A 23,051-nucleotide genomic window follows, 5' to 3' on the forward strand; every position below is an offset into this window, starting at 1 on the left:
TACTCACGCATGCCACTTCCACGAAACGCATGAGAACGCGGCCAAAATGGAATCCCAGCTTCACTGGACCCAGGGCAATTGGGAAAAAGACGCGCAACTCCGGGAAATCCCGGGCGTCGGAGTGGCATGCGTGAGAGTGACAGGCTGTGCGAAAGAAGGGGGTGAGCCTGGTACTCACGCATGCCACTTCCACGAGACGCATGAGTACGCGGCCAAAATGGAATCTCAGCTTCACTGGACCCAGGGCAATTGGGCAAAAGACGCGCAACTCCGGGAATTCACGGGCGCCGGAGTTGCATGCGTGAGAGTGAGAGGCTGTCAGAAAGAAGGGGGTGAGGCTGGTACTTACGCATGCCACTTCCACGAAACGCATGAGAACAAGGCCAAAATGGAATCCCAGCTTCACTGGACCCAGGGCAATTGGGAAAAAGACGCGCAACTCCGGGAAATCCCGGACGCCGGAGTGGCATGCGTGAGAGTGAGAGGCTGTGCGAAAGAAGGGGGTGAGCCTGGTACTCACGCATGCCACTTCCACGAAACGCATGAGGACGCGGCCCAAATGGAATCCCAGCTTCCCTAGACCCAGGGGAGTTGGGGAATAGACGCGCAACTCCGGGAAATCACGGGCGCCGGAGTGGCATGCGTGAGAGTGAGAGGCTGTGCGAAAGAAGGGGGTGAGCCTGGTACTCACGCATGCCACTTCCCCGAAACGCACGAGGACGCGGCCAAAATGGAATCCCAGCTTCACTTAACGCAGGGGAGTTGGGGAATAGACGCGCAACTCCGGGAAATCACAGACGCCGGAGTGACATGCGTGAGAGTGAGAGGCTGTGCGAAAGAAGGGGGTGAGCCTGGTACTCACGCATGCCACTTCCACGAAACGCATGAGGACGCGGCCAAAATGGAATTTCAGCTTCACTGGACCATGGGCAATTGAGAAAAAGACAAGCAACTCCGGGAATTCACGGGCGCCGGAGCGGCATGCGTAAGAGTGAGAGGCTGTGCACTATGAGGCACATGTGCGAAAGAAGGAGGTGAGCCTGGTACTCACGCATGCCACTTCCCCGAAACGAACGAGAACGCGGCCAAAATGGAATCCCAGCTTCACTAGACCCAGGGGAGTTGGGGAATAGACGCGCAACTCCGGGAAATCACGAGCGCCGGAGTGGCATGCGTGAATCAGGGACGCCGGAGTGGCATGCGTGAGAGTCAGTCGCACCTGGGTTAAGGCCCAATGTGCAAAGCAAGGGGTGAGGCTTGCACGCACGCATGCCACTTCTAGGATCTGCCTTGCGCGAGCGATTGTGACAGCTGTTGCAAATATCAACAAGCATAAGTGGACAGCATCACAGTTGAAACATGGCTTTAGCGACTCAAGAAAGCTACAGAGACATGAGGCAATCAAGCCTCATGAAGAGGCGGGTGTTGAGATGAATCAACACGGCTCAACGCTCGAAGATATAGCTAAATTCGCAGATCATCTCAAGGTTCACACTAATATCATTGATGGTGATCAGTTTAATGAGTTGATCTTCACTTCTGAAAATGAGCGCCACAATGGCAGTGGCCAGCATATTTACCTTTACAAAAACAAAGATCACTTCGATGTCATCACCAGCATGCAGGGTTTCTGGTGAAAAAATATTACTGCCACACATGCAAGAAAGCTTACACACATCGCGACCTACACAATGTCCGGCAAAGTGCATCGCATGTTTCTAGTACTTTCCAGACGGCGAAAAGTGCTCCGGTGAAGAGATAAAGGGCGCTGATTGTAATAGATCGTTCTTCGGAAGAGAGTGTTTCGAAGAGCACAAACGTGAAAGATCTTCAGGGAAGGTATCAGATATTGTCTGCAAAAGAGTTGCGAAATGCCTTAAGCGTGAGCGAACGGTGACCAATGGTTTGGAAAACCATATATGCGGATATTCAATGTGTAAGAACTGCCACAAGTGCTGTGACATGAATAAACATCTCTGTTTCATGACACGTAAACAGTGTAAGGGTGGAAACTGTCTACAAGCTCCGCTGTGTAGTGAAAAGAAGCTGTGCTACCCTTGCAAGACGAGAAGTGAAGACTACATTATCTATGATTTTGAAGCGAACCAAGAGAGCAGTGTGCATGAGGTTAATTGGGTCGATTGTCAAGATTTTCACGGTAATATACACACATTTGAAACGGTTGACGAGTTCTACAAATTCGTTTTTAATGATGAGCACAAAGGATTTACATTTATCGCCCACGATGCGAGAGGCTACGATGCTCAGTTTATCCGAAACTGGTGTATTGAAAACGGTGTGAAACCTTACGTTATTTACAATGGGATGAAGATTATGTATATGGAGGCATGTAGTATTAGATTCATCGACTCTTTAAACTTTGTGCATGACAGATTATCAGCGTTCCCTAAAACATTTGGCTTGACAGAGTTGAAAAAGGGGTATTTCCCTCATTAAATTAACACAAGACGTAATAAGGATTATGTCGGACCGATACCAGCTAAGAGATACTTTGGTGTAGACCAGATGAGGTCAAGCGTAAGAAAAGATTTTTTGAAATGGCATGCCGCAAGAGTTGAGGAGAATTATGTCTTTGATTTTAAGAAGGAGCTTCGCGAGTACTGCCGGAGTGATGTAGATATTCTCCGACGAAGCATGTTGCAGTTTCGAGAAGATTTTATAGAGCTAGAGAATATGGACCCTCTTCAGTACGTTACTATCGCCTCTGTGTGTATGACCATCTACAGAAGTAACTACTTGCCTGAAGAGAAAATCGGCGTTGTGAGAGACGTATCACGTGGTGAAGCATACAGCAAGATGTCGATAGCATGGTTAGATTGGATATCAAAGAGAGATGGTTTGTCGATAAAACACGCACTGAATGATGGTGAAGCGCATATACCGGGTGTCGGAAAAGTCGACTGCTTCTGTGCGAATAGAGTTTACGAGTTTCAAGGTTGTTTTTGGCACGGCTGCGCGAAGTGTTACTCTGGTGACACAATCAACAGTCAAAATCAGATCGATACGTTGACTCTGAGAAAAAGAACTGCTGAGAAAGGTGGGAAGATTAGAGCTGCAGGGTTCGACTTGGTCGAGGTTTGGGAGTGTGAGCTAGCGAAAGATAGAGATTTTGAAAAGTTTTACAAGACATGGGATCGCGAGATAGTCGACCCTCTCAATCCGAGAGACGCATTCTTCGGTGGACGCACAAATGTAACGAAACTGACCTATGATTTCAAAGAGGGTGAGAAAGGGAAGTATGTCGACTTTGTCAGTCTATATCCGACGGTGCAATTCTTCAAAGACTATCCGACCGCTCACCCGACAAAGATACTTGACCCTCCTCAAGAGTATGATGAGAGCTGGTTCGGTTTTGTAAAGTGTAGTCTTACCTCCAAGAGGCCTTTATCACCCTGTATTACCGGTAAAAACGAAATGTGGTAATGCGGAGAAGCTGTTGTTTCATCTTTGCAGGACGTGTGCAGAGGAGAGGACTCTGAAGTGTAAACATTCAAAAACAAAGAGCAGCATCTCTGCAGTGTGTGCGCTGAGAAGAGAGGGCAGAAGTGTAACCATTCAGATGGTGAACGATCGTTTGTTAGGACATGGTGCACAAATGAACTGAATTTAGCTATTGAGAAAGGCTACGAGATTAAGAAGATCTTTGAAGTGTGGGACTTCAAAGAGAGAAGCGACGACCTTTTCAAAGGTTATGTCCGAAGATTTATGAAGATCAAGATGGAATCAAGCAAGCTAGAGACTGGTGAGGGTTGTACGTATAAGAGTGTTGACGAGTACAAGTCAATCGTTAAATCGAAGCTTGGGATCGATCTTGGTAAGATCGAGTTCAATGCTGGAAAGAGAGCGATTGCGAAGATGTGTCTGAACAGTCTGTGGGGGAAGTTTGGACAGCGAAATAATATGAAGACTGTGTATGTCACTGAACCTGTAGAATTCTACAGAATTCTACTCGATGATAGTGTCGATGATCTGAACATTCAGTTTATAAATGAAGACATGGTCGAGATGTATTACATCTCGAAAGATCAGTTCTTCGATAATAGTAGAGATACAAACATCTTTATTGCAGCGTTTACGACAAGCCATGCAAGGGTAATGATGTATAGAGATGTTTTAGAACCTCTTAGAGAGCAGGTTCTCGGTTTTGATACTGACAGCGTATGGTATGTTGAAAAGGATGGTGGGCAGAAGATAAAAACGGGAGATAGTCTTGGTGATGCGACTGATGAGTTAGATGGGCACCACATTACAGATTGGTACGGATCCGGCCCAAAGTCATACAGCTACGCAACAAGTGATGGTAAAATGGTGTGTAGAGTCAAGGGCTTCACACTTAATCATGAGAACAGCCAATACGTCAATGAAAAGACAATGAAGCGGATCATTGAAGGACAAAAACGCCGAATTACTATTGTAAATGAACAAGCGATAACTCTTGATCCGGCAACGAAACGGATAGTCAACCGATACCAAGAGAAAGACTTCCAACTGTGCTACGATAAGGGGGTAATGGTGAAGACCGAATCCGGAATAGACACGTTACCTTATGGGTATTGAGTTAGGTTAAATATGAGGTGAGCTATACCCGCTATAGTACCAATATAAGCGAATATATTCGCTTAAATATTGAGGTGAGCTATACCCACTATAGTACCAATATAAGCGAATATATATACCTAAATATGGTGTGGGCTATAGTGGGTAACATATTCTACTTTCTACATAACGCATGCCAACACGCTCACAATGGAATCCCAGGTTCACTAGTCCCAAGGGACCTCGGGAATAGACGCGCAACTCCGGGAAATCACGGGCGCCGGAGTGGCATGGTGGTCAAAGTGCCAAAGTGGCTATAATGCCAAATCGGCCACTAGTGGCCAAACATGATGCTAAAACGGCCATTAGTTGCCAAAATGCCAAATCGGCCAGTAGTGGCCAAAATGCCAAATGGGCCACTAGTGGCGAAAATGCCGGAAAAACTGCCACTTGCGGCCAAAATGTCAAATCGGCCACTAGTTGCCAAAATGCGAAAACGCCAACATGGTCACTTATGGCCAAAATGGTAAATTGGCCAGTATCGGTGAAAATCTTAAATGGGCCTGCAGTGCGTGCTGATAAAGTTATATTTTATAGGGTTGAAAAGAATGTGTTTATGGATATTCCGCCAGTCCATTGTTCCTTTATTTCAGGTATTAGGGCCATCCTAAACAACAATAAACAATGAATGAGATTGAGTCAAAAGCGAGTGAAGTCCAGCATTTCAGTCGCTTTCTAACTCTACGAAGTAGCAACTGGAAACCTCAACGAAGGGTCTTTTTTGTCAAGGTGGAATTATCGCATATCTCACTAGTGTACACCTTTTGAGAAATGAATTGAAGAAATAGGGTATCAAATGTCAGACTTTTTGTGAACTGGTGAAAACTTTTATTGAAAGTGGCTCCTTGTAAAGAGATCAGGCGGCATTTATTCATTCACTACCCAGGTAGCCAGACCCACCTTTTCCCCACCCCACCCATGGACGAAAATTCTGTACCCTCTCCCGTCTTCTGATGTGTTTATGATGCCCTTTTAACACAAGCAAAATTAAAGTCTCGATCAGTTCGTCTCGAAATGATCGGCGACAAAAAAATGTACAACAGTGACGCATCTGTTATCTCAGAATTATGTCTAATCCAGCTCATTATTATCCAATCATTCTTAATCCTCACTGGAATGTGATGATCTGGAAGGGAAATAGTAAGAATTTTATCACCCGCAGGTCCTGTTGTGCGGTCATTTCTTTGAACAAGGCGATCAAACACATGTTGCTAAACCTTCGGTAGAGGAAAAACAATAGAGGACGTGCTAATACTCAGTCAACTGTGGGCGGCTTGTGAAACAAAATTATTTTGATAAGGGTACATTTGATAATTGTTCCACTTCAATCTGCCAAAACCGCAATCCAAATTTGACTTTCGGAAGCGAAAAGTAACTACACTGTACGTGATTTGGCGTATTAAAACAATCCGATCGCTAAGGTAAACAATTCATTTTATCTCTCTACACAGATTACAAATTAGTCTTTTCAAAGATAACATAAATGAGTCCTTTTGTGTCTTACAACTAGACCCCATTTGCTAAGTTTTCGGTCTCTCATTCAATTGTATCATTCGTAACTGCTTGGCGCCACAAACTCCGCCAGAAACCCCGTGGTATCATAATGTTTTGTTTTATTGTTGTTTGAATGAATAAAAACATATTGGTAATTTCCGATACCGAATGGCGTCAACCATCAAGAAATTTTCCCCATCCATTCTTCGTTTCTCATTTTATTTAGTTATCTTTAGTTTCGACAGTATTCAGACGCGATACCGGAAGTCATTGAGTGACAGTACTCCGCTGCTTCCGGTTACCCTTCAAGAACATTCTTTTGGTCATTTTCTCAAATTGAGATGTTTAAAGTTTCTTTAGAATATTGCTCAATTTGAAGATCAACAAAATTGATTCAATCACAAATATTACTTCCCGTTTTAGAAACAACGATTTCAAAAATAGGCATTGAAAAGTTCGCGTGCTTTTTGTGAGTCAAAGACAGGAGCTTGACACGCGTTTGTCATTCTTTACGGGTCAGGGAGAGGTTGTGATTCGTCCTTGAATGTATAGCAACTTAGAGAATAACTGTGCATATAAAAATAAGGATATTGCAAAATTTTGGTTCTTTCTACCATTTAGATATAATATTATATGGATCAAAACAGATAAAAATACTTTTTAGATGTGAGTAATAACCTCTCTTACTCCCTCCCCTCCCAGCTAAAAATTTCTGTATTCTGTTGTCAGCTCGTCACAGTGTCAGACTCTTAGACAGGATGTCGCCAGTAATGTGACGTCACACTATCTTGGGCTTGCTCTTTGAGGAAAGAATACTATTTGACAGAGAGTATTGAGTTGTTTACGTGTTTCGTAGACCGTATATGTTCCTCTACTTGGTTTTTGTTCGCCGTTAATCGAATTGTACGGTTTGAAAAAAGCCAAAGGCCAACATTTGTCGCCAGTGTGGCGCGGCTGTTTATTCACTAAACGCGTCGCCACTGAGGCGCCATTGAAACATTTGATAGTTCGAGTTGTAAGGATTGGTGTTCACAGTATATGTTTGGGCCGCTGAACTCCACTATCTACTGCGCTTAGCTGAGATTTGCAAGTTCGTTCGTTGAATTGTTTCAGTGCTAGCGTGTTACTGAACGAAAACCGACGAATAAGCACTCAGAGTAACGAAAAAAGTGGACAAGATGACTACGATGGCCTCGCTGTTTTCGTTCACCCCTCCTGCCGTGAAAAGACTCCTTGGCTGGAAGCAAGGCGACGAGGAGGAAAAATGGGCTGAAAAAGCCATTGAGTCTCTGGTTAAAAAGCTTAAAAAGAAAAAGGGCGCCTTGGAAGAGCTGGAGAAAGCTTTGTCCAACCCTGGACAACCTTCGAAATGTGTCACAATCACGCGCAGTTTGGATGGTCGCCTTCAAGTCTCTCACCGAAAGGGTCTGCCGCATGTAATCTACTGTCGCGTTTGGCGATGGCCCGATCTTCAAAGCCATCACGAGTTAAAGCCTTTAGATTGCTGTGAATATGCCTTTGGGCTAAAGCAGAAAGAAGTCTGTATTAATCCCTACCACTACAGACGTGTAGAAAGCCCAGGTGAGACGAGACAGACAGCTTTAGTTATTATTGTAAAAAAAAAAGTGCCTCAGAGCTTTGAAGTACTTAAGTGTCTCGCGATTTATTGGGCTATTCATGTTCTTTGTACTTTTTCCCTTCAATGTTTAGAATCGTTTGTTCGTTTAATCAGCTGATCAAGATGTTTCGTAGGCGAAGTTTAGCGCACGGAAACATTTTTCACTCGTATGAATGGATCAACGCAAGCTGACATTTTTCCGTTCATTTTTTTCCATAGTATTACCACCAGTTCTTGTTCCGAGGCAGAGCGAATATCCAAGGCCTCCTCCACCGTTGCCTTCTCCATTCCGAAGCGCCGATGACCCACCGATGCCTTACAATGCTTCTTTTCCATTCCAAAATCGACAAAATCAACTCGATCACAGTGCAAACACCTTTGATATGCCAGGTGATGAAAGATTCTTATTTGTTTTACTATTTCTCAGATTTGCACCATTTTGTTCTTTTTTTCCTATCGCGCAGGTGCAATATTCGATATATGAACTGGTTCTTTTTCCTAGTAACACATACAAATGCAACTTTTTAGCAACATTTCGATACTTCCCTCGTAAGGCTTTTATCTATTCCCGAAAATGGACCTTGCACGTGTTTGCTTTTAAATAGCTAATATTAGGGTTGGGATTTTAGCAGACATTCCGCCAAAGAAGAAATGATAAAGTTGAATTATAGAAGTGATATTTACTCCTCTATGTCTATATTTGGCATGTGGGAGTGAAGAAGATTGCTATGAAATCAAAAAATATTCAACGTGTAAATTTTAGAACTCTCCTCTCCTTGCACATATGCATGTTGGTAAATGAATTTTGTTTGGATATCATAATTTAGGATTTTATATAACTTTGCTGCGTTGACATAATCAGATAATATATGCCTCGGGACATAAACATTTTAACGTTTAGTTTGGTGACGCTGTTGAGTCAAAATTACAACACGGCCAACATTTTGTTTGTCAAATATTTGCGGGGGGGAAAAGGAAATTTAATATTTCTTGTGAAAGATTTGCACCTTGTTGTACAAGTGCTTGTTGCTGGTTACTACGACTTGATTTGTTTTGTTTTTCTACCTTGCGAAATTTATATTTAAACTTCAAACAGGAAATCCATTTTATAGTGGTGAATTGTAAAAGAAAGAGACTGTCGCCTTTTATGAAGGCATCCAGAGCATTAAAATCAGATTAGACTTGTGTGATTCCCAGGATTTTATGGGCGTTATTCATTAAGAGGTTTCTCTTTTGGCAGTGTGCAGTTTAAGTCAATGAACTTGTATAAAATGTTTATTTTTTTAAACCACCAATTTTTTGTACTTTGAGATTAATGTGTGTGGGCATTTTCGATATCAATAGGTGGTCAACCAGGCTAGCGATGTTGTTGTTGTAGACAGTCTTGAAGAGTCTGATATTGTCTTTATCTACGCAATACTCGAGCAGATGATAACTTTTTTTTCGGAGTAGTAATGTTGGAACTGATACATAAAAAGTAATATTTCAGTTTTGCACTGTTTGATTAAACTCTCCACAACCCCACAACACAACTCTTCTAACTAACCCCACATCTAAGAATTCGTAATATTTTAATGTGTTCCTATAATGGAGGTATCTTTTAATGAATAAAAGTAACATTTGATCTGTGTGACGATTAAAGGAAGTTCTTTCAACATAACAATCAATGTGCACATAATAATGTACTCTTGTTTTCAAGATTTTTTTAGATTTTGAAAAACTGTTTGTTCATAGATTGTCTCTGGTCTTTTTGATAATTTCCTGACCTCATCTGGCAATCCCACAGTCACAGTAGTGTTCGGATGAAGAGGTTCTGTTCCAAGCTCTGGCATAATCATGTAATCATGTTCTCAGGCAAAATACTTTATTTCCCACAGTATCTCTTTCTACCCAGGCCCTGGTTTGAAAAATGTTCAGCAATAATTCAGGATTAAAAGTTAAAATTTTCCTTGATTTCTCTTTAAAAAAGTGTGTATTAAGGCTTATGTTTCATGAAAGTTTACCTTAGCTTAAAAAATATATATTTAAATATACTGTATTTACCCATGTACAAGTTGAACCCATGTATAAGTCAATCCCCCATTTTCAAGGTCAAAAATTGGATTTTTCATCATTTCTAGTTAAATAAAAATTCAGACCGAAAGAGTTTTGGAAATGGTTGATCTCTAATTTCTGAGAATGAAATGAAAACAGGGTGAATAGACCTCTTTAGCTTCATATGTCATAGAGTGATCACGTGATTCGAAATGGTAAACAAATGCGCTTTCAAGAGATGTAAAGTATCAGTTTTCAATAATGGTGCATTACTGCTGTGTGCATAATTGCTACAGTAACTCCACTAACAAAGGATTATCTTTTCATGGTTTTCCCAGTGATAAATAACTCATTAAGGTAAGCGAAATTTGGTAGCTTTTAAAAATATAGATGATCCAAAGTCAGTTTCTTGACATCTTTGATGAGATTGATCAGCTGCTAAAACTTGTTACTGTTTCATTTCAAGGTATATGGATTTCAAGAATTAAAAGAGATCCTAAAAAAAGATTTCAAGGTTTCGGCAGATACCAAAGTTTTTTCGGAGCATTTCCGATGAGAAGATTTTGTGTGCTTTGCCACAAAATCGAGAAGACTGAAAGCTGTAGCTTGCCCATCATTGTTCACTTAGTTGAAAACAAATCCCGAGCGATCACTTCCAGAGAAGAAAAAACAGATGGAAGAGCTTAATGCCATCCTAGAATCGGAGCTAACTGACACTGCTTCAGGGGGTGAGGGGAAATTCGATTTAACGTATGAAGAAGATTTCGTTTCCAAAGCTACTCAAGTTAATGTGGAGATTCCGTGCGATCACAGATTTTCACTGAGAGTTCTGTTTGATCTAGCCGATACACAAGCATGAGAAGAGAATTATTTCAATCATCTAACTGCGTTTAATAGCTATAAGAAATTTCAAGGGATTTTAAAATTTGTACTTCCAGGTGGAAAGAGAAAGAATATCATATACTGGATCAGTTATAGTACAGATTTAAAAATGTACCACCAAATTATTTGATTTTCAATACAGAAGCATATAAATCCTGCATCTAACATACACAGTGTAATCTGCGTAAGATGTAAATGTATTCCAGTCATGAAATACAACCCAGTGAGTGCAGTGACTAGTTGGCAAGGTAGTTGAGGGGCCACAAGTTTTGCCACGAGATCAGTGTGATTTACACAGTACAGTCATAATGTCTTCCACGTCTGCTGTATTAATGATTAGAGTCATTAATGCATAAACAATGTTTAGCACCACAGTGAGAGTATATTGTCTACCTTAGTTATTGGGACTTACCCAGCTTTACATGAAAATTTTGCTTCGATAACAATTACTCTTCCAGCTTCTCTTTTCAATGTAATGTTCACTGCGTGAGGAGCTTTGCTTTTCCTTTGGCTCCAGATCGTCCTCTTTGAGAAAAACATTATGTATGTAATTATCTGTAAAGAATTTATAGCCTTTCTCGCCAACCTCTTTTTTTCCACAGCCTGTCAAGTGTTTTTCAATAGTAATTGAAGATACCTTAGGGACTTTTTTCAAGGATTTTAACCAGTGTGACTCTAGCTCAACAATGAGAATCCGCCATCTTGAATGTTTTGTTTACCCATTTCACACCATGTGATCAGGAAGCTAAAGAGGTCTATTAAAAAGAAAAACTGCAAAGCAAAATGTAACAGTGTGCTGTGAAGTTTAGTAGTGCTTGTTTACATCACAATTTAAATTAAGCAGATACGATATTCAGGTGACAATGTAACTACTCTGCCTTTGCTCTTTAATCCAAAAGAGAAGCTTGTCTTTTAACTTTAAAGAACACATTTTTAAATAATATCAATGATATTGCACCAATATCCATTTATCAATTAACTTGTTTTTTCAATAATTTTTACCTTTACATTTTAGTTTTATTTTTATTGCATATTGCTTTTATTCTGGGGGCTGCCGTCAATGAGAATTTAGTTCCTCTCTGGCTTGACCCTTTTTGCCTTTTTGCATCTCGATGTTATTTCTATTGTTATCTGTCTGTATTATTATTATTATTATTATCTTATTATTTAGGCGAATGAAGTTATTATAAATAAAATAAATAAATAAATAAACTTGGGCCACCAGCACTGTTTCCCACAGTTGCTGCATTTGTTCTTAACACACACTTAAGTTTCTCGACTTGCTTCTGCCAATCATAAACTAACTTTTCGTTGACACAGAATTCATGGCCTGCTGCACAGTTGTTTGACTCCTGTGTGAACTTGAAGACTTGAAACTTAAACTTAGCTGAATATTTCATACGTTTTGAAGACATCTTCATAAACTCGTAATCAGGTGATAAGACATGTGGTTGAGACCTTGTTAACAATGTAACCTAAAACACTTACAAGTAGGTTTTGTTTTCTTATTAACCTGTAGTTACAATGTCATTGGTCCTTTTCTGGTTGCAAACAACAAAGAAAACAAAAGATTTGCATAACAAGCATAACAAGCCTTTGGTTACAATATCACAATTGGTCCATGTGCATAACAAACAAGACTGCGTGAGAAAGTAGCATTTACCAGGTCACTAAGCTGTTGTAATCATTTGATGAAAAAGAGAATTCAGCATTGTAAACAGTAGCAAAGCTGTAAGGAAAAATGTCGGCTCTACACATCAATTTTATCATTTCAAACTTTTTTGTTGATGAAGAACGTGCTGAAAACTGATGAAACTCAAACAAAATTAGAACTGGTTTTGTAAACTCAGTTTTCCTAATGGACTTCAGGCAATTGTAATGCCAATTTCTTGGATTGCTTGGGTGAGGTCTTTGTATATGACTCGTGTAGAAATCAGGGGTGAGTTTTTGGTCTGATTTTTCCAGTCATAAAAGGTTGGCACATATGTTGTAGTTCAATTTTATCCTTGGTTCAAATTTTATTTTCCTTTGTTCTCGGTCATGTTAATGTATGATAATAAGTTTGAAACAAAGGAAAATAAAATTTGAACCAAGGATAAAATTGAACTACAACATATACACGGGTAAATACTGGATATGATTAAAACTATGTGCAAAACTTCAAACTGAATGAAAAGTTGTTAGCTGACCCACAGTTAGCTAAGTGTGCTTTGATCAAACTGGCCCAGGGCTTAGTTGTGCAAATGTCAATAAATGTTAACCCAGGGCTTAATTTGAATCTGGGTTTCTTTATTTCTTTGTTCAAAAGCTTTTTTGGAATAATTTTCTCTATTCTTTAAGAGCATTCAATAATCACTTTGTAGACAGGAAGAGTTCTACTGAATTTTCTTTAAAAGCTTTCAGATCTGATATGAAAACTCGCATTAACCTTGGATTATGTTGTGGAGGCACAGTGGCCTCATGGTTAGTGCACTCGACTCCTGATCGAGTGGTCTAGGTTCGAGCCCTGGCCAGGGACATTGTGTTGTGTTCTTAGGTAAAGCACTTTCCTCTCACAGTGCCTCTCTTTGCCCAGGAGTACAAATTAGGTACTAGCAAATTTAATGCTTGGGGTAACCCTGTGATGGACTAGCATTCCATCCAGGGGGGAGTAGAAATACTCCTAGTTGCTTCATGCTACGGAAACTGGATTTAAGCACTGGCCCGATGGGCCACCTGGCTTGTTAACAGGCTTTGCCTGGAATATGTTAAACCCAGCTTTGAACAACCCAGTCCCAGGAGTATAAGTGAGTACTGGAAAACTGCCAGGGAATGGTGAAAAAAATGCTGAGAGGTGGGGAAGGGGGGTAACCTTGGAGGGATTGGCTTCCAATCATCGGGAAGAGCCTGTGGTAAAACTCCTGGTGGGTTCAGGATTGACCATTTGGTTTTGGACTCTTAGTTGGTGTCCAGGCCTTTGTTAATGTCCTCCCTTTTCGCAGTAACTGAATTTCTAACTAGGAACATTTCTGTTGTAGACACACCTACAGGCTACATGTCTGAAGATGGTGGATCTCCTCGTCCTGTTGACCCAAATGCCATGGAAGTAGATAATGTGAACTCCCCACCAGCTGTATCACCACAGACAGGTTAGTAAAAACCAGGAATCTCAGAATTTTCTCACTCTACCATTTTACAGTTTTGCAAGGTATTTGTTAATTAGAATATTCTAAACACAATATTACACTGTGATAATGCATTCTAGAGGTTAGCAAACTTAACTTTTAAGTCTCCATAACATTTCAACATTTTTGTGCTATTTTTTGTTTACAGATTTGCGCCATGTAACCCCAGTTAATTACCAAGAGCCGTCTTCATGGTGTTCTGTCTCTTACTATGAGCTGAATAACAGAGTTGGTGAACAGTTCCAGGCAAGCTCAACCAGCATCTTTGTAGATGGATTCACAGATCCTAACACAGCAAACTCCGAGAGATTCTGTTTGGGTCTCTTGTCTAATGTTAATCGCAATTCGACCATTGAAAGTACAAGACGACATATTGGTAAAGGAGTGCATCTGTATTATGTTGGTGGAGAGGTTTTTGCTGAATGCCTCAGTGACTCTGCAATCTTTGTGCAGAGTAGAAATTGTAACCACATTCACGGCTTTCATCCAACAACAGTGTGCAAGATTCCTTCAACATGCACCCTTAAAATTTTCAACAGCCAAGAATTTGCCCAGTTGCTTTCACAATCTGTCAATTATGGTTATGAGGCAGTGTATGAGTTGACGAAGATGTGCTCTATTCGCTTGAGTTTTGTCAAAGGCTGGGGAGCTGAGTATCACCGCCAAGATGTTACCAGTACACCGTGCTGGATTGAAATCCATCTGCATGGTCCCTTGCAGTGGCTTGACAAGGTGTTGATTCAGATGGGGTCACCTCGAAATCCAATTTCTTCTGTTTCCTGAGAACTTGAGTGAAGTTAATTTGGTAACACTGCGCCTAAGTGGCATCGTTTTATTTGGGATGTTGGGTTTATGCTGTTGGCTTTGAAAGCAGTTTATGAATCAGTGTTCAAAACTTTATTTGCTCCTGTATAATTGTGTAGTTGCACTATTTTGCTAAATCCATAGAGACCTAAAATTCAGGCTTTTGATGAGCAAGTTTTCTCCCAAGTTAAGGAGCACTGCTTGCAAAGAGTAAACATAATAGTTGTTCATATTATACATATTCCATACTTTTTGATTCAAATCAAAGTTCTCTTTATCCTAACAAAAGAAAATATATTATTACTCTGCCTTGTTATATGAAAAACATTTCTTGTCTCATTATGAATGCATATTAAAAATGTACTATCTTCTGGTTTATGTTTGAATACTACGTTTGGTTTACTATTACCTCCCTTGGTCTGATGGTAATTTCATCTTTTTTTTAATGCAGCTCATCTCTTTGCCTATAAGTTTATACAGTAGTGGTTTCATACAGGTGGAAGCCTTTAGTTTAGAGAATGTTTCTGTTACCCTTTGCATTAGTATCTGCTTTACAAAATAGTGATATCTTGAGGAAAATTTAGTAGTGTATCATTCTGGAGGTGGGGAGGGTGGGGGCGAAAGCTTAACCTTTTCACTCCAAAGATCTAACTAATATCTTTCCCTATTAGGTGTCAGAGAATTCCTTGTAAGTTAGTGAGAAGTAGTAAAATGCAACAGCAGCTGCTTTTGGTGAAAGGCATGTTTAGTAGTGATAAGTAACAACTGCTGTAACAGAGATGAAATAAAGTAATCTTTTCGTGGATGAAATTTTTAAAAAGTACGTCTACTTCGAGGCAATTATATATGACCTGTTGTGTCAACATGGGATTAATAATGGATTACACCCAACTTCTATACCACGCCCATCAACCCCTTTGAGTTTGTGACAAAGTAGTCATCTGTACATGAATTTCTGAGGGATTTCAATTGTGCAAAGCCCTCCTTAACGCGATTTTTTCTTATGAATCGTCCTCGCGTTATTTCCTACGCGTTGATGTGTCGAGCGTATAAAATTGTTGTAGTATTATTTGGAAGTGGATACTAATTAGAGTACTTGGGGGATTTGTCCATAGAACTTGTTCTCTACCCTCTTAGAAAATGCAGGGGAAAGTCAATGGGTGGTACTAGAAAAAAATACTTGGGAATCTTTGCAGGAATTTTCTTTTTTTTTTGGCATAAACAGAGCAGAAAGATCAAAAGAAGAAAGTTCCTCGCTTTGTTACATTGTTTGTGAACTCCCAACCTCCCCTCCCAAGTAAATCATTTGCATATTACTTTGACGTAGACATCTGTCTACGACGTAAACACTTCAGTTTACGATCGAGTTGATAGGGAAGGGTGACGTTCAAGTTGCTGCAGTTCTTCTTTCTTTATTAAACTTCAAAAGGAAAAGAAACAGGCGTCGAAGGACCTACGCAATAGCTTTTATAATTGTTTTATTTTAACGCATAGACTACGGTGGCAAACCGTCGAGTAGCAATTCGGATATGTCTACACTGTTTTCGTTCGCGCACCCTGCTGTTAAGAGAATACTTGGTTGGAAGCAAGGCGACGAGGAGGAAAAGTGGGCTGAAATTGCAATTTCGTACCTTGCTAGAAGGCTCAAGAAGAAGAAAGGTGCCATGGAGGAGCTTGAGAAAGCGCTTTCCAATCCGAATCAACCATCACAATGCGTAACTCTCCCTCGAGGCACCGATGGACGAATTCAAGTTCGTCATAAGAAAGGACTACCCCATGTTATTTACTGCCGTGTTTGGCGATGGCCCGATCTCCAGAGTCCTCACGAATTAAAGGCACTGGATTGTTGCGAATATGGTTTTGGGTTGAAAAAGAAAGAAGTTTGTATCAATCCTTTCCATTACAGTCGAGTGGAGACTCCAGGTGAGAGAGCTTGAAAATTTAGATTAATTAAGATTAAATGTCTTGACATGTTCTTTTCATTTGTTTGACGTGTATTTTTCTATTTTTTTAGATCTGGTCCAAAAGCCTGCTCAACATTACTTATCTTATTCTCATTTTCTTCTTTTTTTTTTTAAAATCAAAGGTGCAAAGTAGTCAAAAATTATACATTGAAACTATTTATTTGTATGCTATTTATACCCCCCTAGTTTCTTTAATGGGTCTTATTTTTTGCAGAATCACAATCATTAATTGCAATGCAGACAGGTTAAATATTGATCCACAGCTTAAATGATGACCATGCATACAGAGTGGTTGTCAAATGCCATCAAAATTTTTGCATTTGCTTTTTCATTAACTTGCATTTAACAATTATTCCCCAAAGGCAAGGTGAATATCATCAAATAATCCCCGAGATGAAGTCGAGGGGATTATTCGACAATTTTCACCGAAGCTGAGGCGAATAATTGTTTTAGTATAATTTCAGAGCTGAAGAACAGAGAAACTTCTAAAATAATAACATTTTAGTAACATTTATGAACATTTTCTTTTAACATTTTATATAAACTGCGTGGAGCGGTTTATATATAGTGGTTTATAAGGAACCGCTTGACCAATCAGATTGCTTGAAACTCTTTGCTCAGCTCGGAAATTATACCAAAATGTGTTAGCAAATAATGTTTTGACAATAAACACCATGATTAAAAGAGATCAATGAAGGAAACAGGGAGGGGGAGTGGTGCTACGTACACCAGGGAAATGTCCTTTTTGGCAAACAAAAGCTATAACTACAAGCAAATGATAAGAATGGAATACACTTGAAGCAGACTACCTACTCCTGCCAGATTGTTTTATCTTACACACTCTCTTGTTTCTTTGTCATAAGCTTTTATTTCCCTCACTCTTCTTTCCCCTCCTCTCTTTCCCTTACCAAATTCCCAGCCATCCATCTTTTCAGTTAATCTCCACAAACAAGCAGCTTGAGATATATTGCTTGGAGTATATGCTAATCTATTACAGCTTACCCCTGAGCACAATTCTCCTCATGTACCCCTGACAGTTCTCCAGTACAATTTATACTTGTATGAGAGAGGCACTGACAGAGTAAAGAGTCTGGTCTCACAAAACAACACAATGAGCCTACCAAGTCATGAATTAACAGACCTGTTGGTAATCCATGGTTTCTCTCACAAACCCTCGGACCACTGCCCCTCTTACAATCAGTCTCTAAGCTCTAATTATTTAATGTTCTTATTCTCCCAGTTTTACCTCCAGTGTTGGTGCCACGGCAAAGTGAATACCCAAAACCTCCACCACCTTTACCACCCTCATTTCAAAGTGCAGCTGAGCCTCCATTGCCATACAATGCTTGTTTCCCATTCAAACAACAAGCGCAAAGGCCCGAGGGCAGAACGAACATGTATGTGGCAGGTAACTATACTTTTCCCTCATTTTAAGACATCTTTCTTTTAGTTAACCATTTTTTACCAAGACTCCATTGGATTCATGACAAGATTTGTTGGGAGGAGAATCAAGACCAACCCACTCTTATTAACATCTGTTGAGCTCCATTTCTCCCCTATCACATCCCCCACTTAGTGGGGGTGTGGGATCATACGATGACCTATAACTCCAACCATGTAGCAAATAAACTGTGAGAAGATGACTGTAACAATACATGGATAAATTCTCCTTCTAAATTACAGTACCTACTGTTTGCACCAACAACCAGAAGAGAATTTGACATTGATTATAAAACTGCTGAGAGACTTTTGGCAAATACCTCTAAAATGTATAGTGTAAAGTGCAGCTATTTTCTCTTTACTTAGAGTCACCAAAAAGTTATATATCTGAGGATGCAGAATCCCCATGTCCCACGGACCCAAATACTATGGATGTGGATGTTGTTGGATCTCTGCCAACAATGGTGAACCAACCATGTAAGTCAACAATGTATTTTTGTCACTGATAAATGACAGTCATTTATGGCCATTACATCTTCTTTATTTTGCTTACAACTCACGTGAAGGTTAAGTCCTCCAAATGTTAAGAAAGTGTTCCTTTTTGCTCTAATTAAAGCCCATTTGAAACATCAAACTTTCCATGAGCTGAACCAAATATTAAATATAAAGTAGATGAAAAGTTTTATTGAAAACTGGGCACCTAAGGGGAATTAATAATATGAGTTTGTATAGCCTTTGGAATGTCTTTACATGTTCTATTTTATTATTCTATAGGCCAAACCAAATTAATGGGTAATTGACTTATTTTGAATATGCTGTTTTTCTGAAATTGTTTTTGTAAAAAGCAATGACTGTTGTTTAAGCTAAGTACAGTGGAACCTTGATTTAACAAAGTGCCAAGGGACTGGGGAAATTGATTTGTTATATTGAGGGTTCATTATCTCAAGGTTCTGTCACATACATTGTATTGTAACTTTGGCTGGGCTGAAACTAAAGTATCATTCATTATACCAAGGATTTTGTTATGTGGAGGAGGTTCATTAAATCGAGGTTCCATTGTATCTGAATATACAGTTGGGTACTTTTAAAATTTGGATCAGTCCAAATTCAAATTAACCCTTAAACCCCCAGAGGTGATTTACATGTAGCTTAATTCTCTCTGTAAAATCCATTGATTATCCAGCAAACAGGTAATGAGAATACTCAAACTTATCAGGTAGAAGTTGTCACACACCAAACTCTCCAAAACTAATAAACAAGGAAATGTGTAGCAGGTAGAGGAGAGAACTAACAATCAGATCTTGGGGATCAGTTCATGAAAAGTTGGGGCATGTAACCTGGCCTCATGGATAGAAATTGAGTTGTAAATGGGAGATTAATTTTGGGCAAATTTTAATTGACTTTTTTGCAGATTTATCTCATGTTACTCCAGTGAGCTATCAAGAACCAATATCGTGGTGTTCTATCTCATACTATGAGCTGAACAATAGAGTTGGAGATCAGTTCCATGCATATCGTAACAGTATTATGGTGGATGGATTCACAGATCCAAACACCAGAAACTCGGAAAGATTCTGTTTAGGTCTGTTAACCAATGTCAGTCGTAACTCAACCATTGAGAGCACAAGACGACATATTGGAAAAGGTGTACATCTGTACTATGTGGGTGGAGAGGTTTTTGCTGAATGCCTCAGTGACTCTGCCATCTTTGTGCAAAGTAGAAATTGTAACAACAGCCATGGTTTTCACCCTACAACAGTGTGTAAGATTCCATCAGGCTGTACCTTGAAAATTTTCAACAACCAAGAGTTTGCTCAGCTGCTTTCTCAGTCTGTTAATTATGATTTTAAGGCTGTGTACGATTTGGTAAAAATGTGTTCTATTCGCCTGAGTTTTGTCAAAGGCTGGGGGGCCGAGTATCACCGCCAAGATGTTACAAGTACACCATGCTGGATTGAAATTCATCTGCGAGGTCCTCTGCAGTGGCTTGACAAGGTGCTGACTCAGATGAATACAGAAGGAATGAATTCAACAAACTCATTTGATTAATCACTACATAATCTTATATTTTGTTTAACCTCTAACTCCCAGAAGTGATCCACATGAAACTTCTCCTTATAATCTCTGTAAATTATCCAGCAAACAGGTAATGAGGGTACTCAAGCTTATCAAGTAGAACTTTTCCTGATCTAACACCAAATCCTTGTAACTAATTAATAAGGAAATGTGTAGAGGCTAGAGGAGAGAAATAACAATCAGATCCTGGGAGTTAAGGGGGAAATATGTATGCACCGGTATGAATGAAGTTTTGGTTTTTAAAACTATCCCTGATTCTAACGAAATTCTTCTACCCCTCCCCCCCTTTTCCACTGCGGACATAGTTGGGTCGTGTAGCTTCCCCTTTTGTAAATGTCTGCCTGCTTGAGTGGTGTATTCTTTTCCAATCAGATATGTTGACAATCAAAGTTCTTTTCTTTGTTTCTGGTCAGACATGTGGGAAGTTTGAGAATGCTGAGTTCTTTAACAGTAGCTGAAGATAGCTCATATTGAGTATATCAATAGGAAAGGAGTGTTTGCTTTTGATTATGCTTGCAATTATTTGTTAGTAAGAAGTAATTACTATAGGGTGGGTATGGATGTTTCCTGGTTAAAAAAAAAATAAAGTAATTCTGTACTTGAGCAAAGTGGCCCACCAAGCCGGAGCTTATCCAAGTTTAAATAGCATTAAGTTCAATTCAATCAAAGTTTATTGTCTAACGTGAGGCATGGTTGCCCAATTGCCCGAGCCAGAGGCTCATGTATAAAACGGTAGTATCACCAGGAGTATCACCACTTTCCCCTGGTGGGAATGCTAGTCCATATCAAGGTATCCCACTAGCATTTCATTGGGTCTCCCTGGCAATTTGGCAGGACCCATGTACATTCCTGGGTGGAGAGAGGCACTGTGAGTGTAAAGTGTTTTGCCCAAGAACACAACACAATGACTCGGCCAGGACCTCTCAAACTCCAGTCCAGTGAACTTTTAACCATCCGGCACAGATGTTTTCTTGAGCAACATATTATTTTGATCTTATATCGAAAAAAAAAAAAAAAAGAGAAGAAATTATTACACCCTGGTTAACTGATTAACAAACCAACAAAATTACATATAATTAGAATTCTTGTAATTAGTTAACCTCGTAAATACATTTATAATCAAAACACTGGTGAAATGTTACTTAAATGGTTTAGTCAAGAAATTATACTTGAAGAATTAATGTTAGAAGGCAGCAAGGCCAAGTGGCTGAAAGGATGATGTTGTCAGTTTAAGTCCAAACCCCACAAAATGACCCCAAGGGGGGGAGGGGTACCCCTATGATACAATTTATAATAACAATGTTGTTGTCTTAAGTGAAATGACGAAGTACTTATCTTGTAAAACTAAGCAAATTATGCTTATTTAACATATAATGACTAACTTTTGAATTCAAATCATATACCATGTAATGTACTGTATAAAGTTTTCTTCTCATGCAATTGTAAATGTATGATTTCTGTGGTAAGTTGAAAATGAATTAAATGAAAAAAAAAAAAGCGACCACTTCTGCGTTGAGATGGGAGTAGGCCTTTATAGGCACTGTTGATCATTGAATGAAAATAGCGCTCTAGAAGTTACGGGCGGCACAGGCGTCATTGGGTTAAATTAAATTAATTTAAATTATAGGTTGTGCTAGTAAAAGTAGCATAATATGCTAGTAGCATTGCTCTTTTTGGTGAAATTATGCTAATATTATGCTCTTTTTTCCAAATTAAGCCCCTTTTTTGAAAATTATGCTCTTTGAAAAAATTGCAAGTCCAAAAAATACATTTTTTTAATTAGAAGCCATTGGTCTACAAGAAAGAAACACAACAAATCTACAATGACATTAAAATAAACATGGTTCATGTTAACGTGCGCACTAGTACTAGACTATACATGGCCTACAATGTGACTTCCGGTTCCGGTTCACCCCAGATCTGGGCTCAGATTGTTTCAGATGCTGCTCAGTGATTCACATTGAACTACAAATGCTACTACTTGAACTAAAACTTAAAACATCGAATAATGTCACCAAGTGCTTGGGAGTAGAGATGAACGACGATCAAATTGTAGCATCAAAAATGAGCCGATAATTATCAAAATATGCAAATTATACAAGCATTGCTACTTGGCAGAATTTATGCCAGTTTGCACAAATTATGCCAAAAATTATGCTAGCATATAAAGGCCCTGATATCTATAATGGTTATATTTAGGTGTAATGTAGAAGTATTTGTAATTAATGACCCACCTTGTAATTCAGTGTATGCTGCAAAAAGGTTGAATAAATGATCATTATTATAATTATTACAGATGAGAGGAATAAGGTAATTTGTACATTTCTTCAAAGTTTGTGCCCTAGAACTTGAGTATTTTGGATGTTATGCAGTAACACTTCTTATTACACGACTCGGACAGTAAGAGGGCCAATAACTAAAATCAACCAATCAAAATGCTCTATTGCCGGTCAATATCATTTTTGTACGGACCTCGCTGCGCTCGGTCCGTACTGTCAAGACCTCGGGCCAATATTCTCCCAGTAAGGCCCTCGCGCTTGGTTAATAAGATATATATTGTACTTGTCACACAGAACCCTACCCTTACTTTTACACAGGATTAGAAATCCTAAGACAAAAATAAATTCTATTAATTGTTGGCTATCCTGTGTGATTGGTGTGCCTGTTTCCAGATATTGTCCAGCGGCATGTACTAGCGAATTTATATATATGTCATGTAATTTGTAGATTGAAGAAGATGGCGGCCGATTTCAAGTGAGTGTCCTGTGCAAGTGCTTATTCAAGTATTCTTGGTCGTTTGGTAATAAATTGTCGACACTGACCTCACTCTTTGCATATTCAATTTTCAGGACTGCACAGCCATTAGAATATTACAGGCAGTTTCTGGTGAGCAAATCTTCCGTTTAATCTTAATATATAAGCACGCTGAACGTAAATTGCGTTTGAAAATAGATTGTT

At 39.5% G+C, this 23,051-nt stretch overlaps 4 protein-coding genes across 5 annotated transcripts in view; all 4 read left to right on the plus strand.

Moving 5' to 3' along the window:
- The first annotated feature begins 2,526 nt into the window (after positions 1–2,526).
- Positions 2,527–4,578, plus strand: LOC111327883 (uncharacterized). Its single transcript, XM_022932195.2, has 2 exons — positions 2,527–3,440; positions 3,603–4,578. Exons 1-2 carry the CDS (start codon positions 2,527–2,529, stop codon positions 4,576–4,578), a joined length of 1,890 nt encoding a protein of 629 aa, XP_022787930.2.
- Positions 4,579–6,896: 2,318 nt separating this feature from the next.
- On the plus strand, positions 6,897–15,423 carry LOC111327022 (SMAD family member 5). The gene is made up of 4 exons (XM_022931109.2): positions 6,897–7,692; positions 7,949–8,119; positions 13,663–13,773; positions 13,958–15,423. The coding sequence occupies exons 1-4, from the start codon at positions 7,290–7,292 to the stop codon at positions 14,590–14,592; spliced, it is 1,320 nt and encodes a 439-aa protein (XP_022786844.1). The 5' UTR covers positions 6,897–7,289; the 3' UTR covers positions 14,593–15,423.
- Positions 15,424–15,945: 522 nt separating this feature from the next.
- On the plus strand, positions 15,946–22,388 carry LOC111327337 (SMAD family member 1). The gene is made up of 4 exons (XM_022931497.2): positions 15,946–16,536; positions 17,818–17,985; positions 18,384–18,494; positions 19,429–22,388. The coding sequence occupies exons 1-4, from the start codon at positions 16,143–16,145 to the stop codon at positions 20,064–20,066; spliced, it is 1,311 nt and encodes a 436-aa protein (XP_022787232.1). The 5' UTR covers positions 15,946–16,142; the 3' UTR covers positions 20,067–22,388.
- Positions 22,389–22,788: 400 nt separating this feature from the next.
- LOC111327008 (exosome complex component RRP43) overlaps positions 22,789–23,051 on the plus strand; it is a 5,795-nt gene continuing 5,532 nt past the window's right edge. The window contains exons 1-2 of one of the 2 annotated variants that reach the window (XM_022931100.2): positions 22,789–22,847; positions 22,943–22,979. In XM_022931100.2, coding sequence (XP_022786835.2) covers positions 22,831–22,847; positions 22,943–22,979 — 54 coding nt within the window. In that variant the 5' untranslated portion in view covers positions 22,789–22,830. The remainder of the gene's footprint in view (positions 22,848–22,942; positions 22,980–23,051) is intronic. The other variant, XM_088732573.1, reaches the window with a different exon arrangement.

The sequence above is a fragment of the Stylophora pistillata genome, chromosome 9, assembly GCF_964205215.1.
Source record: "Stylophora pistillata chromosome 9, jaStyPist1.2, whole genome shotgun sequence".
Lineage (NCBI taxonomy): Eukaryota > Metazoa > Cnidaria > Anthozoa > Scleractinia > Pocilloporidae > Stylophora > Stylophora pistillata.

Bases quoted from the DNA above. Each gene is read 5' to 3' on its own strand.
- LOC111327883 (XM_022932195.2), top strand. From the start codon at position 2,527: ATGAGGTCAAGCGTAAGAAAAGATTTTTTGAAATGGCATGCCGCAAGA. The intron at 3,441-3,602 runs GTAATGCGGAGA...ATCGTTTGTTAG, and splicing joins ACCGGTAAAAACGAAATGTG to GACATGGTGCACAAATGAAC.
- LOC111327022 (XM_022931109.2), top strand. From the start codon at position 7,290: ATGACTACGATGGCCTCGCTGTTTTCGTTCACCCCTCCTGCCGTGAAA. The intron at 8,120-13,662 runs GTGATGAAAGAT...TTTCTGTTGTAG, and splicing joins AAACACCTTTGATATGCCAG to ACACACCTACAGGCTACATG. The intron at 13,774-13,957 runs GTTAGTAAAAAC...TTTTGTTTACAG, and splicing joins AGCTGTATCACCACAGACAG to ATTTGCGCCATGTAACCCCA.
- LOC111327337 (XM_022931497.2), top strand. From the start codon at position 16,143: ATGTCTACACTGTTTTCGTTCGCGCACCCTGCTGTTAAGAGAATACTT. The intron at 16,537-17,817 runs GTGAGAGAGCTT...TTATTCTCCCAG, and splicing joins CAGTCGAGTGGAGACTCCAG to TTTTACCTCCAGTGTTGGTG. The intron at 18,495-19,428 runs GTAAGTCAACAA...ACTTTTTTGCAG, and splicing joins AACAATGGTGAACCAACCAT to ATTTATCTCATGTTACTCCA.